At 42.0% G+C, this 22,633-nt stretch overlaps 1 protein-coding gene across 5 annotated transcripts in view; it reads right to left on the bottom strand.

The window, feature by feature from the left end:
- Window positions 1-413: 413 nt before the first annotated feature.
- The window catches only part of PSEN2 (presenilin 2), a 23,139-nt gene continuing 919 nt past the window's right edge, over window positions 414-22,633 (bottom strand). For 4 of the 5 annotated variants that reach the window (XM_042895221.1, XM_042895225.1, XM_042895223.1 and 1 more), the window contains exons 2-11: window positions 18,999-19,195; window positions 18,071-18,300; window positions 16,999-17,140; window positions 16,516-16,583; window positions 15,340-15,560; window positions 14,398-14,496; window positions 12,524-12,601; window positions 10,837-10,950; window positions 10,178-10,296; window positions 414-9,165 (exon numbers count right to left, since the gene is read on the bottom strand). In XM_042895221.1, coding sequence (XP_042751155.1) covers window positions 9,010-9,165; window positions 10,178-10,296; window positions 10,837-10,950; window positions 12,524-12,601; window positions 14,398-14,496; window positions 15,340-15,560; window positions 16,516-16,583; window positions 16,999-17,140; window positions 18,071-18,300; window positions 18,999-19,142 — 1,371 coding nt within the window. In that variant the 5' untranslated portion in view covers window positions 19,143-19,195 and the 3' untranslated portion in view covers window positions 414-9,009. The remainder of the gene's footprint in view (window positions 9,166-10,177; window positions 10,297-10,836; window positions 10,951-12,523; window positions 12,602-14,397; window positions 14,497-15,339; window positions 15,561-16,515; window positions 16,584-16,998; window positions 17,141-18,070; window positions 18,301-18,998; window positions 19,196-22,633) is intronic. The other variant, XM_042895226.1, reaches the window with a different exon arrangement.

The following is a 22,633-nucleotide window of genomic DNA, read 5'->3' as shown; positions in this document are numbered from 1 at the left end:
GTTCTTGCCTTCTGCCCTCTAGCCTTACAAATATTATTATTAATATTAGTTATGCTGTACCTGATGGAAAAGCTCAGCAATGAGAATACTCATCCACCCTTTCCAAATCCCAGACAGTCTTTCCTCGTGCAAACTGTTTTCAGAGGCAGGACATGCGAATGTGAATTCAGTAGAGGTCAGTCCGGGCCACCCCTTCTGGTTGTATGTTTCATGTTAAAAACTGTGGCATGCGTTGATGCCTCCGTGCTACCAGTATGATGTGAAGAAGAATGAGGCTGTTACGTGAGTTTGTACTTCAGTGTCTAAATCCTGTGTAATTTCTGTGTAGGATTCTTGCATCCTTTTGCAGATCTGTGCAATGCAGATCTGAATTGACAGAGCAAGCCCGAGCAGTTCTGTGAAAAATCAAGTTCTGGAAGTTTTAGGAGTCTTTTATTGGACTATAAGAAGATGCAATAATAACTCAACCACAGTCTATCTGTTGTACTATGGCTTTCATTTGCTTGTCACATCTTATTCAGTATTGTTATATTCAGTCAACTTTCTATGTATTTGCTGCCTTATCCAGAAATGTGAGCACCTCTAGAGAATGCTTGATGTAGCAGCTAGAAGTTATGGATTTGTGCAGAGGCTTTCGCATGGCCATCATATCTTTACCTTGCATTGCCTGTTGACAGTTTCATAACAAAGGACTTACTTATGTAATTTCATGAGACGGATAAACAGCTCTGCTGCAGGTCCCAGTAAAATCAGCAAGAGCAACATAGGGAAGAGAGAATCTAGGACTCTTTAAATGTGACTTCCAGCAAGCTCACTGTCAGGCATTGGGTGAGGTTGCTTTTCTCCTCCTGCTTGCTGTTTTCTGAGGGAAGTCTGTTTGCTCACCAGTTAGCAGCTCACTGCTTACTGAATGCCAGGGAACACCCAAAAAAAACCTTGCCAGTTCTGATGTTGACTGCTTTGAAGAACTCAGGAAAAGCTGGCTTCTGTCAGAGCTTTGTACAAAGTGGGCCAAGTTCCCAGGCATGTAGGAGAGGAATTGGTCAGCCTGTCTCAACTTCAGAAAAACAAAGTTAGAGAATCAGAGCCTGGAAGGATCCTTGGGCCCTGCAGTCAGGAGAGTTCCACTGCAATGGGAAATTAGTAGTCAGACAACTAACCTGCAGGAAAAAAAGTTAACGCATTTTCAATTAAGCAACTATTGGTCTTGTCATCAGGTTGATGAGCATCAGGACTATGCGGAGAACGCGCAGAAATCCTCTTACATAGACATAGGACAGGCCCAAGCTGCTTCTGTGACCACAATAAAATATGCGTCACCATCCTTCTCCCACATTCATACAGCTAACCACAAGGCAAAAACTACTTTGGAAATCTTTCTGTCAGTTTTTCCTCTCCAAGTAACCACCAAAGCTCAGATAAGCTACATCTTATCCTTCACCTTGTGTTCACTCATCTTTAGAGGGAAGTTTCTATAGGGCAGGAAGAATGTAGTATCTGCCTCCACAGATTTATGGCGTTCTATCAACATAGTGCTGCAATGATGATGAACTGGAACAGCTCAAGGAGAACTTACTGGACAGGTGGCTTGGTTTCAGTAGTTAACTTTAAGTATTTCAAAACTTTGGCAGGTTTCAGTGACGCTGTTTGTACCATATGTTATTTACACGGCTTTATGGCCAAGAATGAGAGCAACAGCCTTGTAAAGAAATGAGATCCCTCTGATTTCAGTCAGTGGCAGATGCACGTCCACTATCATCATAGGATCCAAATGATGAGCTATTTTTATAGCACTTTGGAATGTTGACTCCTGAATTGTGTATTTTCACCCCCAAACGCTCAAGCTTTCTTTGTATTTAACCTTCTTTTCTCTCTCTCCTTGCTGTAAAGGGAAGGAGAAAAGGCTCAATTTCATTTTGTTGGTAAAAACTTTATTCCAAGATGATTCAGCTCTCTTGGAAGGAGGCAGCACGTCAGTTTTCACAACAAATGTTTTCTGACCAAGAAGCAGTGCAGGGAATGGGACAGGTATTTCATGAACTTTCACCCCCCCTATTTTCAGTCCAGGGCCGTCAGCAAGCAGCCTTGCTCCACATGGCTGAAAGAGGCAGGGGAGGCCAGTGGGGCTGCTGGAAGGCTGAGGCCCCTTGCTAGGAGGAGGTGGGCAGGGTCTGTGAGGTTATATACAGTGGGGCTTTTGACAGTATTTGTGGCTAGAGCTATATAGTTCCAGGCAATTTACTACACAGTACTGACCTAATAGGAAGTGGTGGTAGGCCCACTAATGCGGGGATTATCTTTAATAATCAAGGAATAAATGTCCAGTCGACTCTTCAGGCATTTTAGAGAGCATCCTCCCAGATTGCTCAGGGATGTGAGAGAGATCACAGCCCTCTTAATCTTTTACCAGGGTTTGCCCCTGCTCCCCAGCACACACACACATTCTCACTGTGTCAGATAACGCGATTTCTTCCCACTGGGAGAAGTGTTGCAAACATCTCTCAAAGTGGAAATTTACATGCAGGTATCTTCTTTTCCTTACGTTATGAAAGAACTAGAAGTAGTTGTTATTCTCTAGATGGTGTGGTAACAAGTCACAACAAGCCAAAGCTACAAACATGTTCATAACTGACAGAGGATGGCTGGAAAAAGCTGTGCAGCACACCACACCACCACAGTGCTTGGCTGTGGTTTGTGCCAGCCACTGCTGCCGCCAAACTTTGCCACGTGGCTGTAGTGGGCACTGGGTGCTTTGGAAAGTTGGAGATGAGCCTGTGGGGGTGGAGTGCACTGAGAGAAGGACAGAGACAGGTGGCAAGACTGCACAAAGAGCACTAAAAGTAAGAAAGCAGTACTAGTCCTTGTCTTCATGTTGCTTGTGGGATAGCACATTTGGCTGCCACCCTAGCAATTAGTCCTAGTCATAGGAGAGCCCAGGTTGGAAAGAACCTTGGAAAATCATCAAGTCCAACATTCTCTGAGAAAAGAAAGCCCAGATGAGATTATCTAGCACTCTGAGCAACTGCATCTCAAAAACCTCGAGATAGGGATTCTGCTGTGTAACTGGGGTGGTCATCCAGTGATGGGAAGTTCTCAGCATAAAGAATTTCTTATTTCAAGACAGTAGTTCTTTATTTCTAAGCTAGAAAGATCCATTATTTTTGCTCACTGTAATCTGCACTTGCTTGTATAGTTTAGCATGCACTTTGCCTTTTTCTCCTGCCACCTAACTGATTTTATCACAACAGAGCCTGCAGAAGCATAGCAGAAAGACAGTTCCTTGTAGCTTCCTGGCAGGATTCAATGTGCAGATAATAACTAGTGAAGCCATTCAACTCTTGGTTAAACACAGAAACTAATTTTGAAACTAGGCAAACAGAAGCAAGTCCCTCACCTGCATTTGGCCACTCTGAGGACTCTTAGATGAAGGACAGGAGGGTTATCTAGAAGAGTTTCCACAGAATCAATCTAAACAGGAAGACAGGATGGAGAATACAGGAGAAATGGGTCTGTTTTAGAACATTGCACCAGGTTTTGGAGAACTTAGCCCAAACTAAGAATTAGCACTAGTCATGGCAGTTTGGTGGTTAATGGTAAAGCTTGCTGCCAAACACAGCCGCGTTGGCAAAGTATGGCTGCACATCACATGGCTGCAGCACCACATTGGCTCAGCCTGGACTCAGCCTCAAGACCGCGTGATTGCTTTCACTGCCCCAACAGCTGCTCTGCCTTCTGGCTTCCTGGCACCCTGTCTTGCTGTTCCAATATATAGCATGGAGCACAGGGGAGAGAGGAAAGCTTGGGGGGTTTCTGAACACCTGTGTGTTGTGTGGCAAACAGGCAATCTCCTCGACCCTGTCCACTTGTGGGAAGGTGATTCATAGAGTCCTAACCATTTACTTTTAGTAGTCAGTCTAGGGGGCAAGCTGAATCACTGCTAACTTCGGATGCTGACTGACCCTTTTCCGGCTTTGTTATGGCTACTGATCCTATACACGAGGTCAGCTAAGAAAGGCTATGTAATCTGATCTCTAGTATCTATATTTGCGTGATCACAGCTGGAGAGGAGGGTTCACAAGTGACTGACACATCTGAGTTCAGCTGAGGGGGCACTCTTGCAGTTAACACCTCTAGAAAGAATGACACATCAAGAAATGGTCCAGACATTCAGGTTAAGCCCTTCATTTGACCCTCAGTAAATACTTCAACTCCTATCTGTAAAACAAAGCTGCAGGTAATTTTCTGCTCTGTCATGCTCCTGAAGCCTGGCTCCTAAAGAAACGCATGGAAAGCCTCACTGGAAGCACAACAGAATAATTTCAACATGCACTGCAGCTGTGCACTGTGAAAAGAGCTTGCCTTCAGGCACAGCAGCACCAAGAACCAGCAGTACAGGTTCACTCTCCCAGAGTGAACTCTCAGATGTTACCAAAGGAATTGCTAGCCTGGAGGAGCCCAAGGTGTGGGATCAGAGGTATCCCTTTACTTCAGCAGTCCCCCTAGATACAGAATCTAACGATGAAGTGTGTGACTATTCTGTGCCATCCATTCCATGGACTTTGAGAGCTGTCATTCTAGTTTAATTGGTGACCTGCTTTCACAACACAAGGGGCAGTTCCCTTCCTGGAAGACAGATCTCTGTTCTCTGCAGCAGAACTTTATCTCATGATGGCACTGAAAAGCACAGAGACAAACTGACAACAAGTAAGGTAACTTAACCCTTTAGATAAGTGCTTTGGATGCAGCTTTATATTCCCTTCTAGCCCCGATTTTCCCACCATTTCTATCTTTAAAACTATAACTGCACTGCTGTGATAATCCTGGAGAAACCCTACTTCTCTTTTGTAAATCTAACCTATGCCTCCGGTATGTTTTCTTTCTTCTAACTTTGTATTGATCCATAGGCTAACAGTGCACAGACTGTAGCCTCTGTACCAAAAGCATTTGCTGGATTTCTGTTCCCTGTTAGTTCTCCACACAATCCAGATTCTGGATTGCCTGCATGATGAATTGTCTGAAATTAGTCAGTGTTTGCCATTTTGGTCCTTGGTTTGCTCACCCAAATCACAGAAGGCCAAAAATCACAGATTGTTTTTTTTTCCTCTATATTAAGGAAGAAAATCAAATAGTTTCCATGCCTCTTGAAACCTGCTATAACACTGCTGTAAGACTAATTATTAGCACAATATTTGGAAAACAAGAATAGCTCTGATTACCTTTCCAGTAATATATAAAAACTGTATTTGGTGGGGGCTTAAAGGGATGGCATGTGTTTTCTGGAACAGTAAAGGGGCAAGGAGATCCTGCTGGAATAATCCTGTTTGCACTATTACCATTTTATTGTTATTAACTATTTGTTGGTACATCAAAGCTGTGGCTTTAAAAATAACTCTGACTGCCTACCTACCTGCAGCCTTAGATACCCTGCCCTACATCAGTTCTGAATAACGACTCGAGTTCTTCCATAAATAGATGCAGCTCTACCAAGTCAGGGAGAATTCTAACTGCTTATATTTAGCTTTGTAAAGCTTGAGGACAGGTACTGCATAAGTTAAAATGTTGGACTGTTTTTTTATGTTTGCTGTTACTCTTAAATGCAAGGTAGCTGCAGAGTTGCTCAGATTTTATTCTGGGATGATATCCTTGAATTCATGCCAACCAAGGACGCTGGACCAAATAGACCTAAAGCTTTCCCTACTCTGCCTCCTTCTGATTCTTCAGGCCCTGCAATGCAGTAGTTAAGGACCACTAGGCTTCACACCATTTATTTCTGCACTGTCCTAACCCCTGAGTTGGCCTAGAAGCTGACACATTGTTCAGGCTGCATTCGATAGGACTCAAACAGTTCTCAGTTCTGGAAAACTTCCACTCCCACTGCTTGGCCCCATACCTGGCTCAGGTTTCTATATCAAGAAGCTTAGCTAGTTCCACTTCACAGTCTGGATTTATTTATATCTTTTTAATACTGAGCGATAAATAGTACTGAACACTGACACCTCCCAGAAATGTGCTCCTGGGCACCTGTCAAACAAATGAGTTGCATGAAGGAAAAAATAAACAGTTCATATTCACTTAACTCCTTGACAGCTGACAGCATCAACTTCAAACATCTTGAATTTAGTGGGAAATGATAGAAAATCTGTAGCAATATGATGGAAATGGAAGGAACGCAATAAATGCTGCATATCCCCCAGCATTAGGCAGGCTTACCACTGCATTTTTGTTCCTGGGTATTCTTCAGTCTTACACATTAGGGATTGTTCTATGCCCAAGCTGTGCTTCAGTCCACATATAATGAAACACTCATTCTAAATTGGAAAGAAGGTTTGATAGGGTAGATGTAGGAAAATACAAACACATGGCATCTCCTATAGGACTTCAAGCCATTGAGTGACACCTACATTAAAGTAGTTGTCATCCTAACCTACCTGACAGCTGTACATTTTCATGGAGGCAAATCAACAGCAGTATTTAGGATTTCTAAGGTCAAACTGCAGTTTAGCAGAGCATGCAGCGAGGCGAAATCAGTGCGTGCACAGAAAAGACAGACAACCACTTGCTACACACACACACACACACACACACACACACACACACACACACTCACTCAAGTTGTAGGATCACTGAGCCCATTCCTCACGTAGCTCCTAGGCTACAGTTCATCCTTTTTGAAGGGCAAAACATAAATCCTGTGCCATCCTGTGCAACGCCAACAACGTGAACAGAACTTCACTTTCATACGCAAGTGGAAATGCCCAACAAGATGACAGATCACTCAACATCATTTTAAAACTCTTGTATGTGTATATACATACATATACACACACTCACAGTGAATATATATTAGCAAATACATATAAACATTTACACAGTTAGAACCACTCCAGTATATGCACACACAATATACCCCTTTACTCACCAAGCAAGTACATTTAGTTGCACTGACAGAATCCATTGCTCAGTCACCTTTTAAATTATAAGTTATGCAGAATTTGCTCAGGGGCCAGTCATTGTAAGCACAAATCTACACAGAACTCAAGCTCTATTAATGATACTTCTGTAAGAAGGATCCACCCAGTTTCCTTCATATATCAACTTAATTTCAGAAAAATAAATTACTTATAACAATATGCTACAGCCCTGTTAAGCCAAGCAGGATTTTTTCTTATATATAAAGTATTTCACGTCATCTACACCATGCAGTATAAAATATAAAATCATGATTGCAAGTGATTGTATTTTGATTTGGCCCCATAACTGTTTTTGTTAAAAAGAAAAAGAACAACTAATTTATATAAACCTTAAAAAACAAGCAGACAGTTTGTTTCCAAAGGAAAATAGCTATCAGTAATAATTAGTTGTCTGCAAATTTTACATTCAAACATTGCAAATTTAAGTAGTAAGAACAGCAAACTAAACCAAGAGCAAAAATTATGTACTTGTCCAAACTAAGACACACCACTCAAAACACCTTACGTGCTTTTTAAAGACTTGTTTGAAGTACCTACCTGATGTTCTTGTTAAAATATCAAAAAGTAGATTAGCTTGAAGGAGTCTACTGGAAAAAAAACATTATCTTAAAAAGGCATACTTCAAAGCCTTATCTAAAAAGGATTCTCAGACCTGAAGTTCTGTATCTCTCAGTGACAGTGCATTGTTCAAAAAGCCCTGCATTACGTTTCAATTTTAAATGCTGATACTGATCAGCTGTCAAAAAAAACAGAGCTTGTTTGTTACACACTCATGTAAGAAGAAAAAAGGAAGTCACAGAACTATTGCTAAAAACGACCCTCAGAGTAGAAATAAAATGTTCTTAAAATCTGGAGGAAAACAGTGATTAAGTAATAACTGGAAGGAATAACTAGTAAGGATAGAGTCAGACCTGTTTTTCTCTACTGGCAACACAGTGTGATTTTTTGTGGGTTTTTTTTTTTTTAATGAAGTCACTTGAGGCTGTGTCAACGTTTCCAGCATTAGTGGTGCCTTACGTAACGTCACAGCAAATTGGTGTTTGCACCCCCATATTTTGATACAAATTATGACAGTATTTTCAAAAGAGTTCCTTTTACATTAAATAGCTATTTTAAAATTTGTAATAAAAGCTCTTTAAATAACAGTACCAAAAAAGGTAAACCAAGCTTCAGTCAGCATCAGAGGACCTCTTCATAGAGGGAAGGTAAGTCCTCCTGTGGAATAGTTATGACAATGTACAGAAATGAGACCAGAGGTACACAGAAGAAGTTACAGGTCAGCTGATTTACTGGGAGCTGTGCAATGATTTCCACGCTGAGGATCTGATCTGCTTAACAGTCAGCCCTGCCTTCAGCTGTTGGCTGCCCAGGGGGATGCACGCAGAAACAGAAGCCTGATGTTCAGACATCCTACTGCTGACATCCCATCTAGAACCATGGCAGCCGTGTCTCACTAGGCTCAGAACAAAGAGAGACAACTGGGGCAATTATGCAGTCCAGCTTATAAAGTTCGGCATCACACATCAGTTTAGTGCTCACGACGAGGTGTGATGCTCTGTTCTCTGCATACTGCTGTGCTTTTCTAATTACAAGCAAGACTGACTTTCCCTACACATGCACACAACACTTCAAAAGTCTGAAATGCTAAAAACTCCAGAGCACAGCAAAACTTGACTGCAATTCCAAGGCTAGAACGCCTGAGCTTCTGGAAGCAGAGATCAGACCCTTCATCTCTCCAGTACCCCGCACTACATACAGGCTTCCTTGGTCTTTAGAACCAGTTTGCACATTAAATAACATTTAAGTAATGCTCTGACATCTGCAATGAGCTAGGCTTTCCATTGGAGTCCGAGAGTTAGGAGTCCTGTGAAAAAGTTCAGCTTAACACGTAGCTAGCTTTTTAGTACACATCATGTCACAGAGTTACTGTTTTCCTTACAAATATATGGCACTAGGTGAAAAACGTTATGACTTATTCCAAACAGTGTACCATACTTCACTGCAAAGTTTAAGAAGAATTCTTCAACTCCCACTTCTTCTAAATATACAGCTGGTGGGAGGCCAGGGTGTCCATGAACGGTCGCACAAGGTTGTCTGTTGAGAAGTAAAAGATCAAGCCGAAGGTGATGGAGATGGGAAGAGCAGGTAGTGCTTTCTTAAAAACAGCCAGTAATAAGAGAGTTAAACATAAACCCTGCCAGGGAGAATAAAGGAAATAAAGTAAGAAGCCCAGAAACATACCTCTGGTAACAATCTAATATATAAGGAAGCTAGACACACTGTACAAAAATTGAAGCCTGCCTGAACTACCAATTAGAGATATATTTCCACACATCTTCATCTGCATCATCATCGTAGCAGGCTAAAATCCGTCTCTCAGAAAACGTGTAAGCTTTTAAAGGTTTGGGATATACAGTACAGTTGGATTAAGTATATTTAGGTATGGATTACTTCTCTTATCTGAGCCCTTTTGTCTTCCTTCATGATGATGAAGCTTCAGAGACAACATTCACACTGGGCTCCACCAAACACCCATTTGCTAGGGATCAGCTGGTGGGATTTGATTTATTTATTCTTAAATCATTGTTTCTGGGCTGCATGGCTGGCTACAATCCAACTGACTCTATGGCTCTGTTCTTCATACTCTTCGTGGACCATAACTGGCTTACACCTACTCCACAGTGTAATTAAAAGATGTGCCCGCTGCCTGGACACTGCAGGGACAGTTTTGGAAGCAGAAAGCCACACAGCACCAGAATTACAAAACTGAGAAGAAATCAGAACAAATTTAACAGCACCTTAAAAGACAGGGAATGGGGTATAAGGCCTGAGAGATAGAGGAATGCTTTCCCAGAGTTAAGGGACCTCAGTCCTCAGTCTCTAACACTGAAGAAAATATGCAAGCAGTTCAGCTGTTGCTGTTTTCCTTCGGTCTGTCTGACCAACACCATCTCCACATTTGGCTCTGCTCTGAGGAGTCCTCCCTCCCAGCCTATGTCACCCAGCTTCTCCTAGAAGTCACTTAAAGCCTGTCTTTATAGACAGAGTGCTGAGCTAGGAAATCCATGGGTGCTTTCACCTGAGCACCCAGGACATTGCCTGGAGTGATTTAGCAGTCGTTAGCTGTTCGTACTTGTCCTTAGCTGTAGGCAATATACTGCTATGCTAAATAAGACCATGGCAGTTTCAAAAACTTGCTCACTTACTATGAGAATGGCCACAAAGCAGGCCAGTGTAGTATTCCAGTCTCCACTAGGTGTGGCAGCTGCCTTCCCAACCAGCACACTGTAAAATATGAAGTCTCCAAGGCCCAGTTTCACACCTCCTACAAGAAGTGGAAGGGAAAAGAAAACAAGTCTTACTTCTCCTGTTTTGCTTCCTCCTGAACCAAGTCTTGTACCCTGGGGACCAGGCGAAGGTTGCTAGTCCTGGCTACTAACCAAGCTAAACCTTTGGCATTCTGAAGAGGTAAAAGGGATTACCTCCAGAGATTACTGAGGAAGCCAAGACTTCCAACTGTTCTTCTGCAATTATTTTTTGCATAACCTAATTCTCAGAGGTGCTTCTTTGTGCTGCCCTCCAGCTGAGGAAATGTGAAGACAGAATGGAGGGGGGTGCAAGGGGAAGAAGGAACTGCTTAAGTTGTCTGCGTAGCCAAAGGCATGTCACTGCAACCACAAACCCAGAACAGATACTGCAGCAGCAACTAATAGAGTCAGAATAGGACCTCAATTCCTCAGCAAGTCACAACTTTTCAAGTAAACTGCAATTAGGCCCAAATGAGTTACAGTGTTAACCACCAGGAGTAAAAATGCCAGGCCGTGGTCCTGACTGCACTGAAAACAATGTATCAAGCTTCTCTTACGTTCCTCCTCTTCCATTTCCTCTAAAGTGATGGGATGGCTGGGAGCAGGGCTCCTTGTGTCCAAAATCTGGGAGTCTGAATGTGAAGTGCTACTGTGGTTCTCTCTCCCATCTTCTTGTTGGTTCCACAAACATAGGCCAAGAAGGAAAAAAAAACAAAACAAAACAGTCAATCATAGACATTCAGTGTCTTTGGTGAAAACATGCGTGTTGTTATCTGGAACAGTCCAGATGGTTGCATGCTCACAGCTCGCTTGGCTGCTATCCAGGAGTTCAGTGGCCTAAACAGGTGAGTAAATGCACAAAATTAAGCATTTATCTACCAGTCATTAAAGACAAAGGGAGATTTCACCTCAATTCTCAGTCTCTGGATCAAACTGTCAGACGTACTAGTATCTGCTGTCTGTGAAGGCTAAAGTGACAAGTGAAACTGAGTAAAGTTAACACATAGCGCCATATTGTTACTTCTTTAGGGTGGAAGTGCTCAGGTAGCACAACAAAGAAGTGGATGACTAGGAGAACAGCCATTTGTGAGAAAAGTTCTGCCCTGAATCACACTGACATTGGAGTTGGCTGATCATGCACAGGTAAGTAGACATTTCCTTCTTCACAAGTTTTTTGTTGTTGTTGGGTTTGTTTTTTTTCTTTCTTATAAATCCTGTTAAACACATCTAACCAACAGCTTTCATCTTTCCCATGTGCTTTTAGAAGCATCTGGTCTGTGAGACATTACTCTAGCTGACAGTTCAGATTTTTCAGAAGCACTCTACAAACTTTCCAGTTCATGTCAGCCTGACTGGATGCTGCCACTGCAGATGCAAGCAGACCATGACCTGGGACAGACAGTTTCCACTGATGCATTCAGTAAACCCGACAGTGTAGTTTGCCCCTGCTCTGTGCTAGATTTAAAAGCAGGATTGTGTCCCCGTGGTCTGTTGTATATCTGTTACTTCAGCCTGAAAATAAGCAGTACGTTCCATTGTAAAACCTCAGAACACAGTGTATTTCTTTAGCATAAAAAGCTGCTCTGAAGTACAATAGGACCAGATAGAAAAAAAGTCAGATTTTATTCAATCACTTTCAAAACTGCAGTTTAATTTGCATTTTAAGCAGTGACACACAAATTGACACAGGACCAGCTAGAATGTAAAATTGGAACACATCAGCTACTGCTGTGTAACTGCCCAAACCTCTACCCAAGGGTAATTGTAAGAATGTCCATTTTCTTTGTCAGAGTAAGCCAGACTGAACTTAGAGCTAGGTTAGAGCACATCTGTTTCATGGCAGTTGTATGAACACGACACACTGAAATGCACTCAGGTTCACAGTTCATTGGCATCATTGTTACAAGCCTATGTTGTAATTAACCATCACCAACTGGTAAAGCTGTTAAACAAAAAACTCAGAACCCGCTTCCACCTTTGACTTCAGTACATCTCAAGATGGGTTTTTGTTAGTTTGAGTAAAGGCAGCTTGAATACTGGAACACCCAGCATCATCTAATAGTTTTCGCTGCCAGTTCAAAGAGGAGGGTTTCAGAACAGCATTAAGTTCTGCAACTAACGTAGCAATACTACAAAAAAGTGTGTCCTTTGAGATTCAAGGGCTTGCATTTGCTTGCAGTTGCAAATATACGTATTATTTCCATGGGCCACTTCTCTATATAGGAGAGTGACACGCAAGCATACCTGCATCCCACATCTGTTGGCTTTGCCCTTTTGCTGCCGTGTCTGGTTTTGCCATTCCAACTGTCCATATCATGGCAGCTAGAGAGAAAGAGAAGAAAGTTATCAGCTGCTTAGAATACCAGTCACTGTAGCTCAGAGCAGTTAAGTATTTAGCTATCACTGAAAACATAAACACTTCCCCTTGTAAATGCTACTGGCTTTCAGTTTGTTTCCCTAGTTCCTTAGAAGGCAAGGTCAGAGCAAGTTAAGACAGTGTGTCTGTTCAATTTTTAAGAGTCTCAGAGCACAAGTCAGTATTGTCTTCTCTATAGGCTGAAGAAAGCAAAAATACAAAACAAGGGTCCTCATCTCCTTTGTTTTCCTCCTGGTTTCTGTCTCGTCTGTTCAAAGGGAACAGTTGCACCGGAAATGATGCTAGTACAAATGTTAAGTTGGTTCAGTTGGTTAAGCTGGATGGCATACTCCTCCTCTTCTGCTAAAGGTAAATCACACAAGCGAAAGACACATTGGAGCTCAGTGCTGGTTTTCTTTCTGCCTTTTTCTTTGTTATTATTTTTCCTGTCAAAATATGGGCAATTTCTGTTTTGGTCCCAAGAACAACTGAAGAATGTTTGTGGGTTTATTCTTGAGATCCCTAATTTAAGAAGGGATATGAGCCATTCTGAGATCAGTGGAAGGGAACTCAAATCAGCTTTTTATTTAAGTGTACATCAGTCTTCCTGTTTTCACTGAAGCTTAACTAAACTAACAAAAAAGCCAAGGCAAACAGTGTCTGCTATTCCATTACAAGTTCAGCCAACGTGATGTTTTTACATCTAGAGATATCCACAGAATGTGGTCTTGCAATGGAGACGCTGACGTTCTGCACAAGAACTTGTGGTTCAGTATTTATTATTTGTTGAATTGCATTCTCCTTGAAGGAAACTCTTGTTAACTAAAACATCTAGGAGGCTTCATCTAGGTCATCTCAGGCCAACGTAACAGAATCTCAAATAAAAAGGACTTAGGTTTCACTTCCATTCCAAGCTGAAGTCAACTGAACCTCTACTTGGAACACAAAAGAGCATTTATATAGCACTAAATACTTGAAAAACCATAACAGCCAAGTTGTAGGCATCCTCAGCACGGCGCCGAACGTTTGGAAATAGCCTTTCATCCTAAGAAAGACATAATGGAAGTCATTGAGGCCCATGAAGCACATGAGTCCAGATCCTGGGAGTCCTACGTCTCCCACCTTCTACCTAACCTAATCTTAAGCATACAAATACCTTTGTGGATAAGGGTACAGGACACAGCTAAGGGCACTGCTAAGCAGCCTACAAAAGCCAGTGAAGGGATGACTGATTTTGTTTGCAAAGCAATATTTGCATAAAGCCACTTGAAGGGAGCAGCCACACAGTGAGAAAACAAAGCAAGTACATTCTAAGCACTTCCATCTACACTGTGCACAGAAGAGAAAGCTACAGGAAAAGATGGAACCTCATTAAACACTTAAGTATATTTATAAAGCACATGCAGAAGGAATATGGGTACTGAGAGGGCATCATCTAACTAAATAACTTTGCAAACACTGCTGTCCACACAAAGCTTTTGTATGCAGAACAAAGAGGCACGTTCTGCAGTGTATTCATGGAAAGACAAATTGACTTTTGAATGCTTCAGCTTCACAAGGCAAACCTGCCCCTGCTGCAGCTAATTAGAGTTAGTACCATTTAAGTGATAAACAAGGTCTTCCACAAACAGAGTGTTACAGGACATAAATGCACACCAATCTGAGGGCAAGGAAGTAACTAAAATAGTGCTTATTGATTTGAGACAGAAAATGGCTGCAATTTTAATGTGGTTAAAACCATCAATATTTTGATCTTACTCACAGGAATATATTAATGCAGGAAAAATGGGCTCATTTCTCTCCTGTGCAGTTTCTACCAGCATTCTCAGTGGCCCCTTAGGACAGAGAACAGCAATCAGATCTGCAAAGAGAAAGGGGCCAGACAATCTCATCTTAAGCTGCAACACATTTTACATTCCTAGTGCTTAAAAAACTATTTATCCCTCATACTGGCATCTATCAGTATTTACTGGACAACTTCCTGAATGGAGTTTCCTGCCACTTTGTGTAATTCCAGCTGCTAGTCTCTAAAGACATGTTTCACTTAATTACCATCCCCAAGGCTTAATATGACAATTAAGAATTTTCATTGTGTTAATACTTGAGTTGTTTTTTTTGTTTGTTTGCTTTGAGAGCACATTATTTCTATGAAAGTAGATGACAGATTACACAAAATACTTTAGAGAAGGACTGAGGGTACTTTATGTTCTACAATCTGTCACTACATACACTAAGTCTATTTTTCAGGTGAATCAAGCCCTTTGGTCCAATTCCTCTTTGCTTACTCTCTATCTCTGTCATAACTCCTCACCAATCTAAATGTTACCTTGCAGATACCTCCTGTTCTGCAGGTTCCCTTCAAACTTTTAACTCATACCAAAATCTATGATTTCTTCATAATTGCCAATTGAAACCTGCAAGACTATCAGGTTGCTACTGATAAAAATCCAACCATCCCTGCCAACAATTAGATGTGGTTCAGCACTTCCTCAAATGAGCATTCCACTCTAAGGAAGGAATGACATGGTAGAAGTACAGTAACTACATGAACAAGTGAACAAGTCAGGGAATCAACTTAACTGCCCACCTGCCTCCTTCTGAAGCTGTAAGCATGATAAAGTCATTTTCTGAATTGCACACACAGCCCTGAGATTGCCACAGAGTAACTTCTCCATGAGCCTTGAGATTCACAACCTGGACTTACCATAAATAGAGATTGCACCTAGAATCACCCATGCTGACCACTCAGGTAGATATTTAATAAAAACTAATGCCATCAGAGCACTGATCATAATGAGATATGCTTGCTGGAGCTGCAAGGGACCTTTCCAGTGGATGCAAATCATTCCAACAGCTCCAAAATTCCAGATGATTAAGATAACCGTGGGGTAATCCATGGCCACATTGTATGTCTTCAACACTTCACTGGAATACAAGAGGGAAATTCAGCTGAGCCAAAAACAAACAAACAAACAAAAAAAAAACCCAAAACAACAACAACAACAACAACAAAAAACACCTGACAAAAAGCATCTTACTAGTTTTAGTTAAACAAGCCTCCTATGAGACCGAAAGGAAGCAGGACAGAAGCAGGCCTCATCACAAGGGAACTTGCTTTGCAGCCAGCTGGTGTTCTTAACCCTCTGTTCCCTGTACAGGAAATTAGAAACCCTATGCATGCAGTCAAGGACCACGCTGCCTTAATCCTGAGGTGATTTCAAGGATTTGAGCAGGCCAGATTTCAAGAGTAAATTTAAGATAGGCTATATGACAGTCTTTAGCTAAGAAGTCAAATACAGGTAAACCACGAGAACTATGATGTTCAATACTGAAGATGAATTAGAAATACATAAACTGAAAGTTAAAAACTTTATTCTTTCTAAACTTGGATGCAGTGAAATGAGCTTGAAGAGATACAGCCTGAGGATAAAGTGAGACAAACCAGAGAAGTAGCTTAGCACATGAAGTCCCTTCACACTTGGTTCTCAGAGGCTTCACACAAACCGACAGCATGTATTGGGAACCTCTACCTAACCAAACAGTTTGTTATGACAACGCTTAAAACAACTTATAACATATCCTAGGATGCTGACAATTTATACCTATATTTCCTGAGTTGTTATCAATGCACCCCTGTACAACAAGGTTCAGTCAGTTCACGTTATGCTCACTGTATCACTTCCTAGTGAATTTTGTAGAGTATGTACTGTAAAAATCAGGCATTGTCCATTAAAGAATTAGTCTTTCATTTTTTATTTTTTTAAAAAAGGTCGCTTTGGAGAAAGGGAAAGACATTCTGTTCATGAAGTTGGGGATTTTCTTCAAAGAGGTGAAAGGGTTAGTTCTGAACTGCCACGTTACCTGCAACATCTCTACTTACCCGAGATATATGTAGGTGAAGAGGAACAGCAACATAAAAGAGGACAGGATTAGCCAACCATGGATGAACTATTAAGGGTAAAAAAAAGACAGTGACTGAAGAGGCTGTTCCTCACTGCACAGTTTGCAGCACTGCATGCACTACTAACAGAACTTTGCGTTGTCCAACTTTCTTTTTTCACTTCTCCAGTTTCCAAAAACCTTCCCCACAGCGAGTAAAGGAGGAGAGAGTCAGTTCCTGCTAATTCTCTCTAATTCTTTCATTCTACATTCCATCCTTCTTGTCCACTGGCATCTTCACAGGCAAGAATACTACTAACTCAGCTTGTCCAGAATTTTACATTGTAGCTTCTCTACTGTGAGATTATTGCCATGACTAAGTTTTGCACTAGCCCATGTGGTGCCTTAATTTCTCACTGACATGCAAGCACTTGAACATGCTTACAGAATACGTGTAGAGAAGGCTCTGTCATGAATGCTTTACCTTATAGCAGCGGTATTTATAAAGCACAACTAAGAACACAGTCATTACAACGATGACGCTGATCATTATGATAGTGTTCAACACCGAGTTCAAGAGACGCTGGCCCACAGATGGGGTATCCTCACTGAAAGGAGTGTAGATCCTGCAGTATAAAGCAAAGCCGTGTGAAGTACATATATTCTCTTCCAAATAACTGCCCTAAGATAAAAACAAATCTCTGTGTGTACGTGGGAAAGAAAGGGAAATATGACTGCCAAGGGCAGTAAACGTGAGATGTATCCTTTGAAGGGGCCAGGCTCCAGTTAATTATCAACTAAAGATTACTTGTTTTAAACAAAAGCACATTCCTACAGAATAGCTGTGGCTGGCAAAGCTCTAAAGAAAAACTCCGAGAGCATAAGTGACTAAGTCTGAGAATTTTTCTCCAGGCCACTGATTTTTACTTCATGCCTCTGGACCCTCTTCATGATAACGACAAGGATACATCCCAGGTGTTGCTTCGCAATAGGGAATCCAGTGTCATAGGCTGTTTTACTCCTTTTCATCACATTCCTTCCCCCCCATTTTTCTTTGGTTCCATTTATCTACCCACCATGATAAGTGGGGTCAGAGCCCCAGGAACACTCTCGGACACAATCAGCAAGAGCTAGATGGAATTATGTATCCACACCATGAGTCTTTAAGAAACAAAAATGTCATCAGGAAATGAGACACTCATCCAAATGAACATGCTATTCCCTGATTGCTGCCAGCCACTGAATGAACAGACTAGGAGTTAAGCCTGGGTCTTTTATACCACAGTATGAAGCAACTTCATTACTATGCTACTCACAGGCTAATGCCTAATGACAGCACTAATGAATCAGTGTAACGCAGGTACAGAAAAAAAACTTACTAAAAATATGCTGCGTTCATCTTTGGCCTTGGTATGCTTACACAGCCACCTTTAGTTGTGTAAAGGCTCCCCCAGCCTGCCAAGAAAGCACTCTGTGTACACAGACGCGTGCGTGTGGAACATGTGTAATACTAGGGATCCCCTGTACTCAGAGGCTGTTTTGAAGACCCCACTTACAGCTGCCCGTTTTTCTCCGTATAGAAGCGCACTGACTTTATGGTGGCGACGACAACAATCATACAAAGGGTGACAGGCACAAAAAGCATGATTACATGCTTTGCTCCATATTTCAGAGTCAGTTCCTCCTCTTCATTTTCCAAGGCACTCTCTCTCACTCGAACATCCGAGTCAGACGCATCCTCATCAGCAACATTGTTTGGGCTACGGCTGCTACCCGTTTGCCTCTTCTGAAAAGAAGAATTAGCAAATACGTGAGACTTTTTCCTTCGTGCTCAAAGCTTCACTCCATCATACTGGCTGAGGCTTCTGTGGGCAACCACAGCACACCAACTTGTTCCTAATAAGATGGTACCGACTAAGCAATGCAACTAGAAATTCCATTACAGACAGGCTGCAACAGAGTTTTTAATAAAGAACCATGAATATTTGAGGGCTCTTCAATGCACATATGAGAGACAGACACATACACAGACTGACATGAAGGACAAGGTGCAGAGAGAGAGAATGAATAGTATCTAAGGTAGTATAAAAGCCTGAGCGATTCCTGCTCTCACAGCAGCACTGTGCATGCTTTACTATGCTGCTTCACTAGTGGTAAAACTAGATTTTGTTCCAACACTTCTGGCAAAACAAAAAGGCTGGAAAGGATATCCTGCAAGAGTCATATGTACATCACATCCTGATTAAAAGCTTGCATCTTTACCAAAAGGAAGGAAAGGGGAGGAGTATATATGAGGAGTAAAAAAGGGGAAAGTCACAGTGGAGGAAATAGGAACAGACATTACAGCTGCTGGCCAAGGGCAGCAATAACGTAGGCTATAGCCAATCTTAAAAGCCAGCCTGCTGGGAGGGACTGAGGTGGGTAACAAGACAACATTTATCCTCATACCCCACTTCTTTACTCCCAAGAAGGGTGCATACATACCCTATGTGTCTGTGCTTCCCTTGTTTCTGAGGCCTGCAGACCATCCTGGTAGGAAGGTACTGGAGGGCTCTCTGCAGACATCAGAGATGTTCTCTCATTACAGGGCTCATCCTCACTGTCCGAGTTGTTCATGAACGTGATCATTGTCGTTTGCACAGGGAGCACTCAGGTGGGGCTCAGCCAAGCACTACACAAGACTTGAGAGGACAAGGGAAACCAAAAGAAAGAGAAACAGTAAATACTGCAGTGCAAACAATTGGAAGCCTGAAAAATAGGCACAGTTTCAGCAGGCAGGCTTTGCGACTCCTAGTTGCTGATTTTATCTGCTGTCACATCAGACACAACAATCCATTCAGTTAAAATCTCCCTAACTGGGAGAACAGCAAACACAGCACTGACCCAAATGGACGTGGTCAACTTAACATTTTTTCTCTGCCACAGCTTTCATAGTTTCTGCCTCTACGCTTCACCTCTCCCATTAGCACCCTGATATTCACAAAGGAGATTTCTGAGTGCTTGTATTTGTTTTGTATGAGCCAAACAACATTTCACTTCAAATGCTGGCTGACTGCTAAACAAGTTAGAGAGCTCAGCTCTTGCACAACACTCCTACAAGTGTTAGCAGGTAGCAGAAGTCTCCTAGTAACCTGCAGCCTCAGCTCTACATAAGCCACTAAGCAGGAGTTACATGCTGTCTTCCCTGTTTTGACTGTCGATTAACCAGATGAATTTCAGAAGCAGTTCTTCTCTTTGCCCAGAGACTGTTGAGAAAAGAAAGGGAAAGACATGATCTCTAAGTGAGCCACTTCTTCCCCATTCCCTCATATCGCCTTGTGCTTAAAAGCAAAGCCACCTGGATGGGTAACAGCTGGGAGCTGGAAATTTTTGGCCTCTTTCCACACTACTGCTGTGCGGAATAGCAAAGAAAGGAGTGGTATGGTGCAGAAAGCAAAGGAATGGCTGTTTTATGTTTGCTTTGTTATTTTTTATTTTGTTTTTAAGGTATCAAAGAGAGGAGGTGTGCTCTGCCCCTGCTGAGGCTAATATAAAACAGCCTTAGAGCTACGATTTCAGGAAGCTCTAAAGATAGGTGATAGCAGAAATTCGTTTTATCACTTATTAAGTCAGCTCAGCAAAGCAGCAGCTTCAGACACCTAATTCTCAGCCACCTATCCATAAGCAAAACCAGAGCATTAATCCAGCTCAGAGAAGGAAGCTGAAGAAGCCATGTGACTTGGACACAGTCACATGGGAACCAAGCACTTGCAGGTCAACCAGTACATTTCACTGTCTACCAGCTAGCCTGAGAGGTCAAAGTAGATGCTTCAAAGCTCCGTGACAGATTCTTGCTTCTCATTAAAGAAACTAAAATTCACTTCAGGGGATGGAAGGAGGGAGGACTGTGAGATTCCGCTCTTACACAAAGCTCTGAACACATCTAGCACCTTCAAGATATTTTAGAAAGCAAACCTCATTCCGCCCAAGCAAATTTTCAGACAACTGTTCATCCCCTGCCTTCTCTTCAAGCTTTTTCCTCTCATTTTGTTCCTCCTTCAGTGATAAAAATTGTACATTTATGGGAAACAAATGCAGGGAAGCCCTGAAACCAGGCCTGTTAGCTTTACAGTGATACCATGTTCTTTCTGAGCAAGGTACCCGACACCAACATTTCTGCACTGATTTTTTTCTTATTGAGGTAGAAATCTCCACTTGCCAGGTGCTTAACATGCTATTTCCACTCAGCATGTGGGGGCTCATAGATCATAGCTGAGAGCCTAGATTCTGGTTCAATTAGAAGATTTAGGCCTTATTTAAAGTAACATACAGATATCATGTGCAATCATACAAACATGACATACTTCTAGACCTGCCCACGGGTTAAAATATGCATGCCATGGGATTCCAAGTGCTTAAATCTGTGAGCTGTGGAATTTAAATAATTCTTAATACTTCCTGATAGTGTCAAGAAACCAGAGAAGGAAAAAAAAATTAGATTTTATTCTTTCACAGTTTGGGACCATATTCAGGTTTTAACAACCCAAAGAAAATATTAAAGATTTTTTCCTCCCGACATTTAAGAAACTGCAACACAATTGCGCAAAGCAATGCTGCAGATTTCAGAAGCAGAAGCCAATAAGCCTCCTTGGTACATCACAGTCGTGCCATGACCACTGGAAGAGTTGAAAACAGACAGCAGAAATATTCCATTAATTCCTAATCCTCATGATTACTTGGAAAAAGTCTTGTGTTATATTACAGGCAGACATTTTTATGCCAGACAGATTCTGTTATTCACTCTCAGAAAGGACAATGGCAGAGATGTAACAATACTTTCATCAGCAGGCAGATTCATACCTGAACTCTGCTTTACCACCCCTTATTTACTGCACTCTGCTTTCAGCAAAAGGTGAAACCGCCTCCAAAGCATTAAGGATTTTACTGGAGCCACTGGCCCACAACAAATCCTCTCAACAAATCCTCTGAAGTTGTATTCACTGCTGCCTTAAAGTGACCTAAATCTGTGTTACTGCCAAAGGGGCTGTCCAACCATCCTCAGCTTGTAGCACAAATGTCAGGTGCTCATTAGAAACCCAGTTCTTTTGAAGAGACAATGGGCATTTGTCTTCCAGGTTTCAGCAGGACAGGCACCCACACTGGCTCCTGAGCAGCCCCACTGCCAGTACTCACGGTAAGAAACAAGTGCTGGGCCAAGCAAGGGCCCTGAATGAACGGCTTACAGAGGAGGAGAGCCTCTGCTGCACCACTGGCCCCTTATGAGTCAATCTAATGCCACCATTCATTCATCCAAGCTACACTACAAACTGGCACCAAGGCCATGCTGACTGCCACACAGAGCCTTGGTTTAAGCAGTCTCTCCTTTAAGGATAGAAGCACACGCCTGGCAACTCCCACAATTGTGCCCTGAGCACAGACTGAGCAAAAAGAAAGGAGAGGCAGAAATCATATCTGCATCTATATTCAGACAACTAAAGAGTGGTGTCTACCAAAGGACAGGAACAACGAGTGCCAGTCTTCAAATTTACTCCATAAGTCACAAGTACTGGGCAAGGTTTTCCCCTTTTCCTCTGTGGATGGATACAAACTGTTAGGATAGATTCAAAAAATCGTAAGATGTTTAAGAGATAAAAGACCAAACCCTCCAGAAAAGTGGCAGAGATAAAAAGGGACAAAAAAAGTAGGTCAGGAGTTGAGTACGGCTTTGAATGGAGCAGCTGAAGTGGAACTACAGCAAGTCCTGCTTTTAGAGCAGCCCTGCAAAGCTTACAGAAAGGTCTGAGGTACTGTTTCTCTCTCTGCAGAGGTACTTTGTGAAAGGGACCGCTTTCCTCTATCGTGATAAAACAGCTTTATGAATTTCACAGAAACTGGGCCTACTCACACAAACATCAGAATCCAGCCTTGGCTTGCCTTTTGTTTTCATTCTGCTATGCTGCAACAAACCCAAATCCTTTGTTTTGTATGTCATCCATTGTAAAAAATACCAATATAAAATACAGCACAAGAGAGCTGCTGTTGTCTGGCAAAATATTTAAACTCTCAAGAAGAGTATTAAACTCCTGCTGGTGCAGGCTGTTCTCGTAGATGATAATTAGATGGAGAGAAGCATTTTCCTT

Source organism: Lagopus leucura, unplaced genomic scaffold, assembly GCF_019238085.1.
Source record: "Lagopus leucura isolate 7727_CA_CO unplaced genomic scaffold, USGS_WTPT01 Super-Scaffold_73, whole genome shotgun sequence".
In the NCBI taxonomy this organism is placed as follows: Eukaryota; Metazoa; Chordata; class Aves; order Galliformes; family Phasianidae; genus Lagopus; species Lagopus leucura.
The sequence above is the reverse complement of the archived record's forward strand: the minus strand, read 5'-3'. Positions and strand labels throughout refer to the sequence as shown.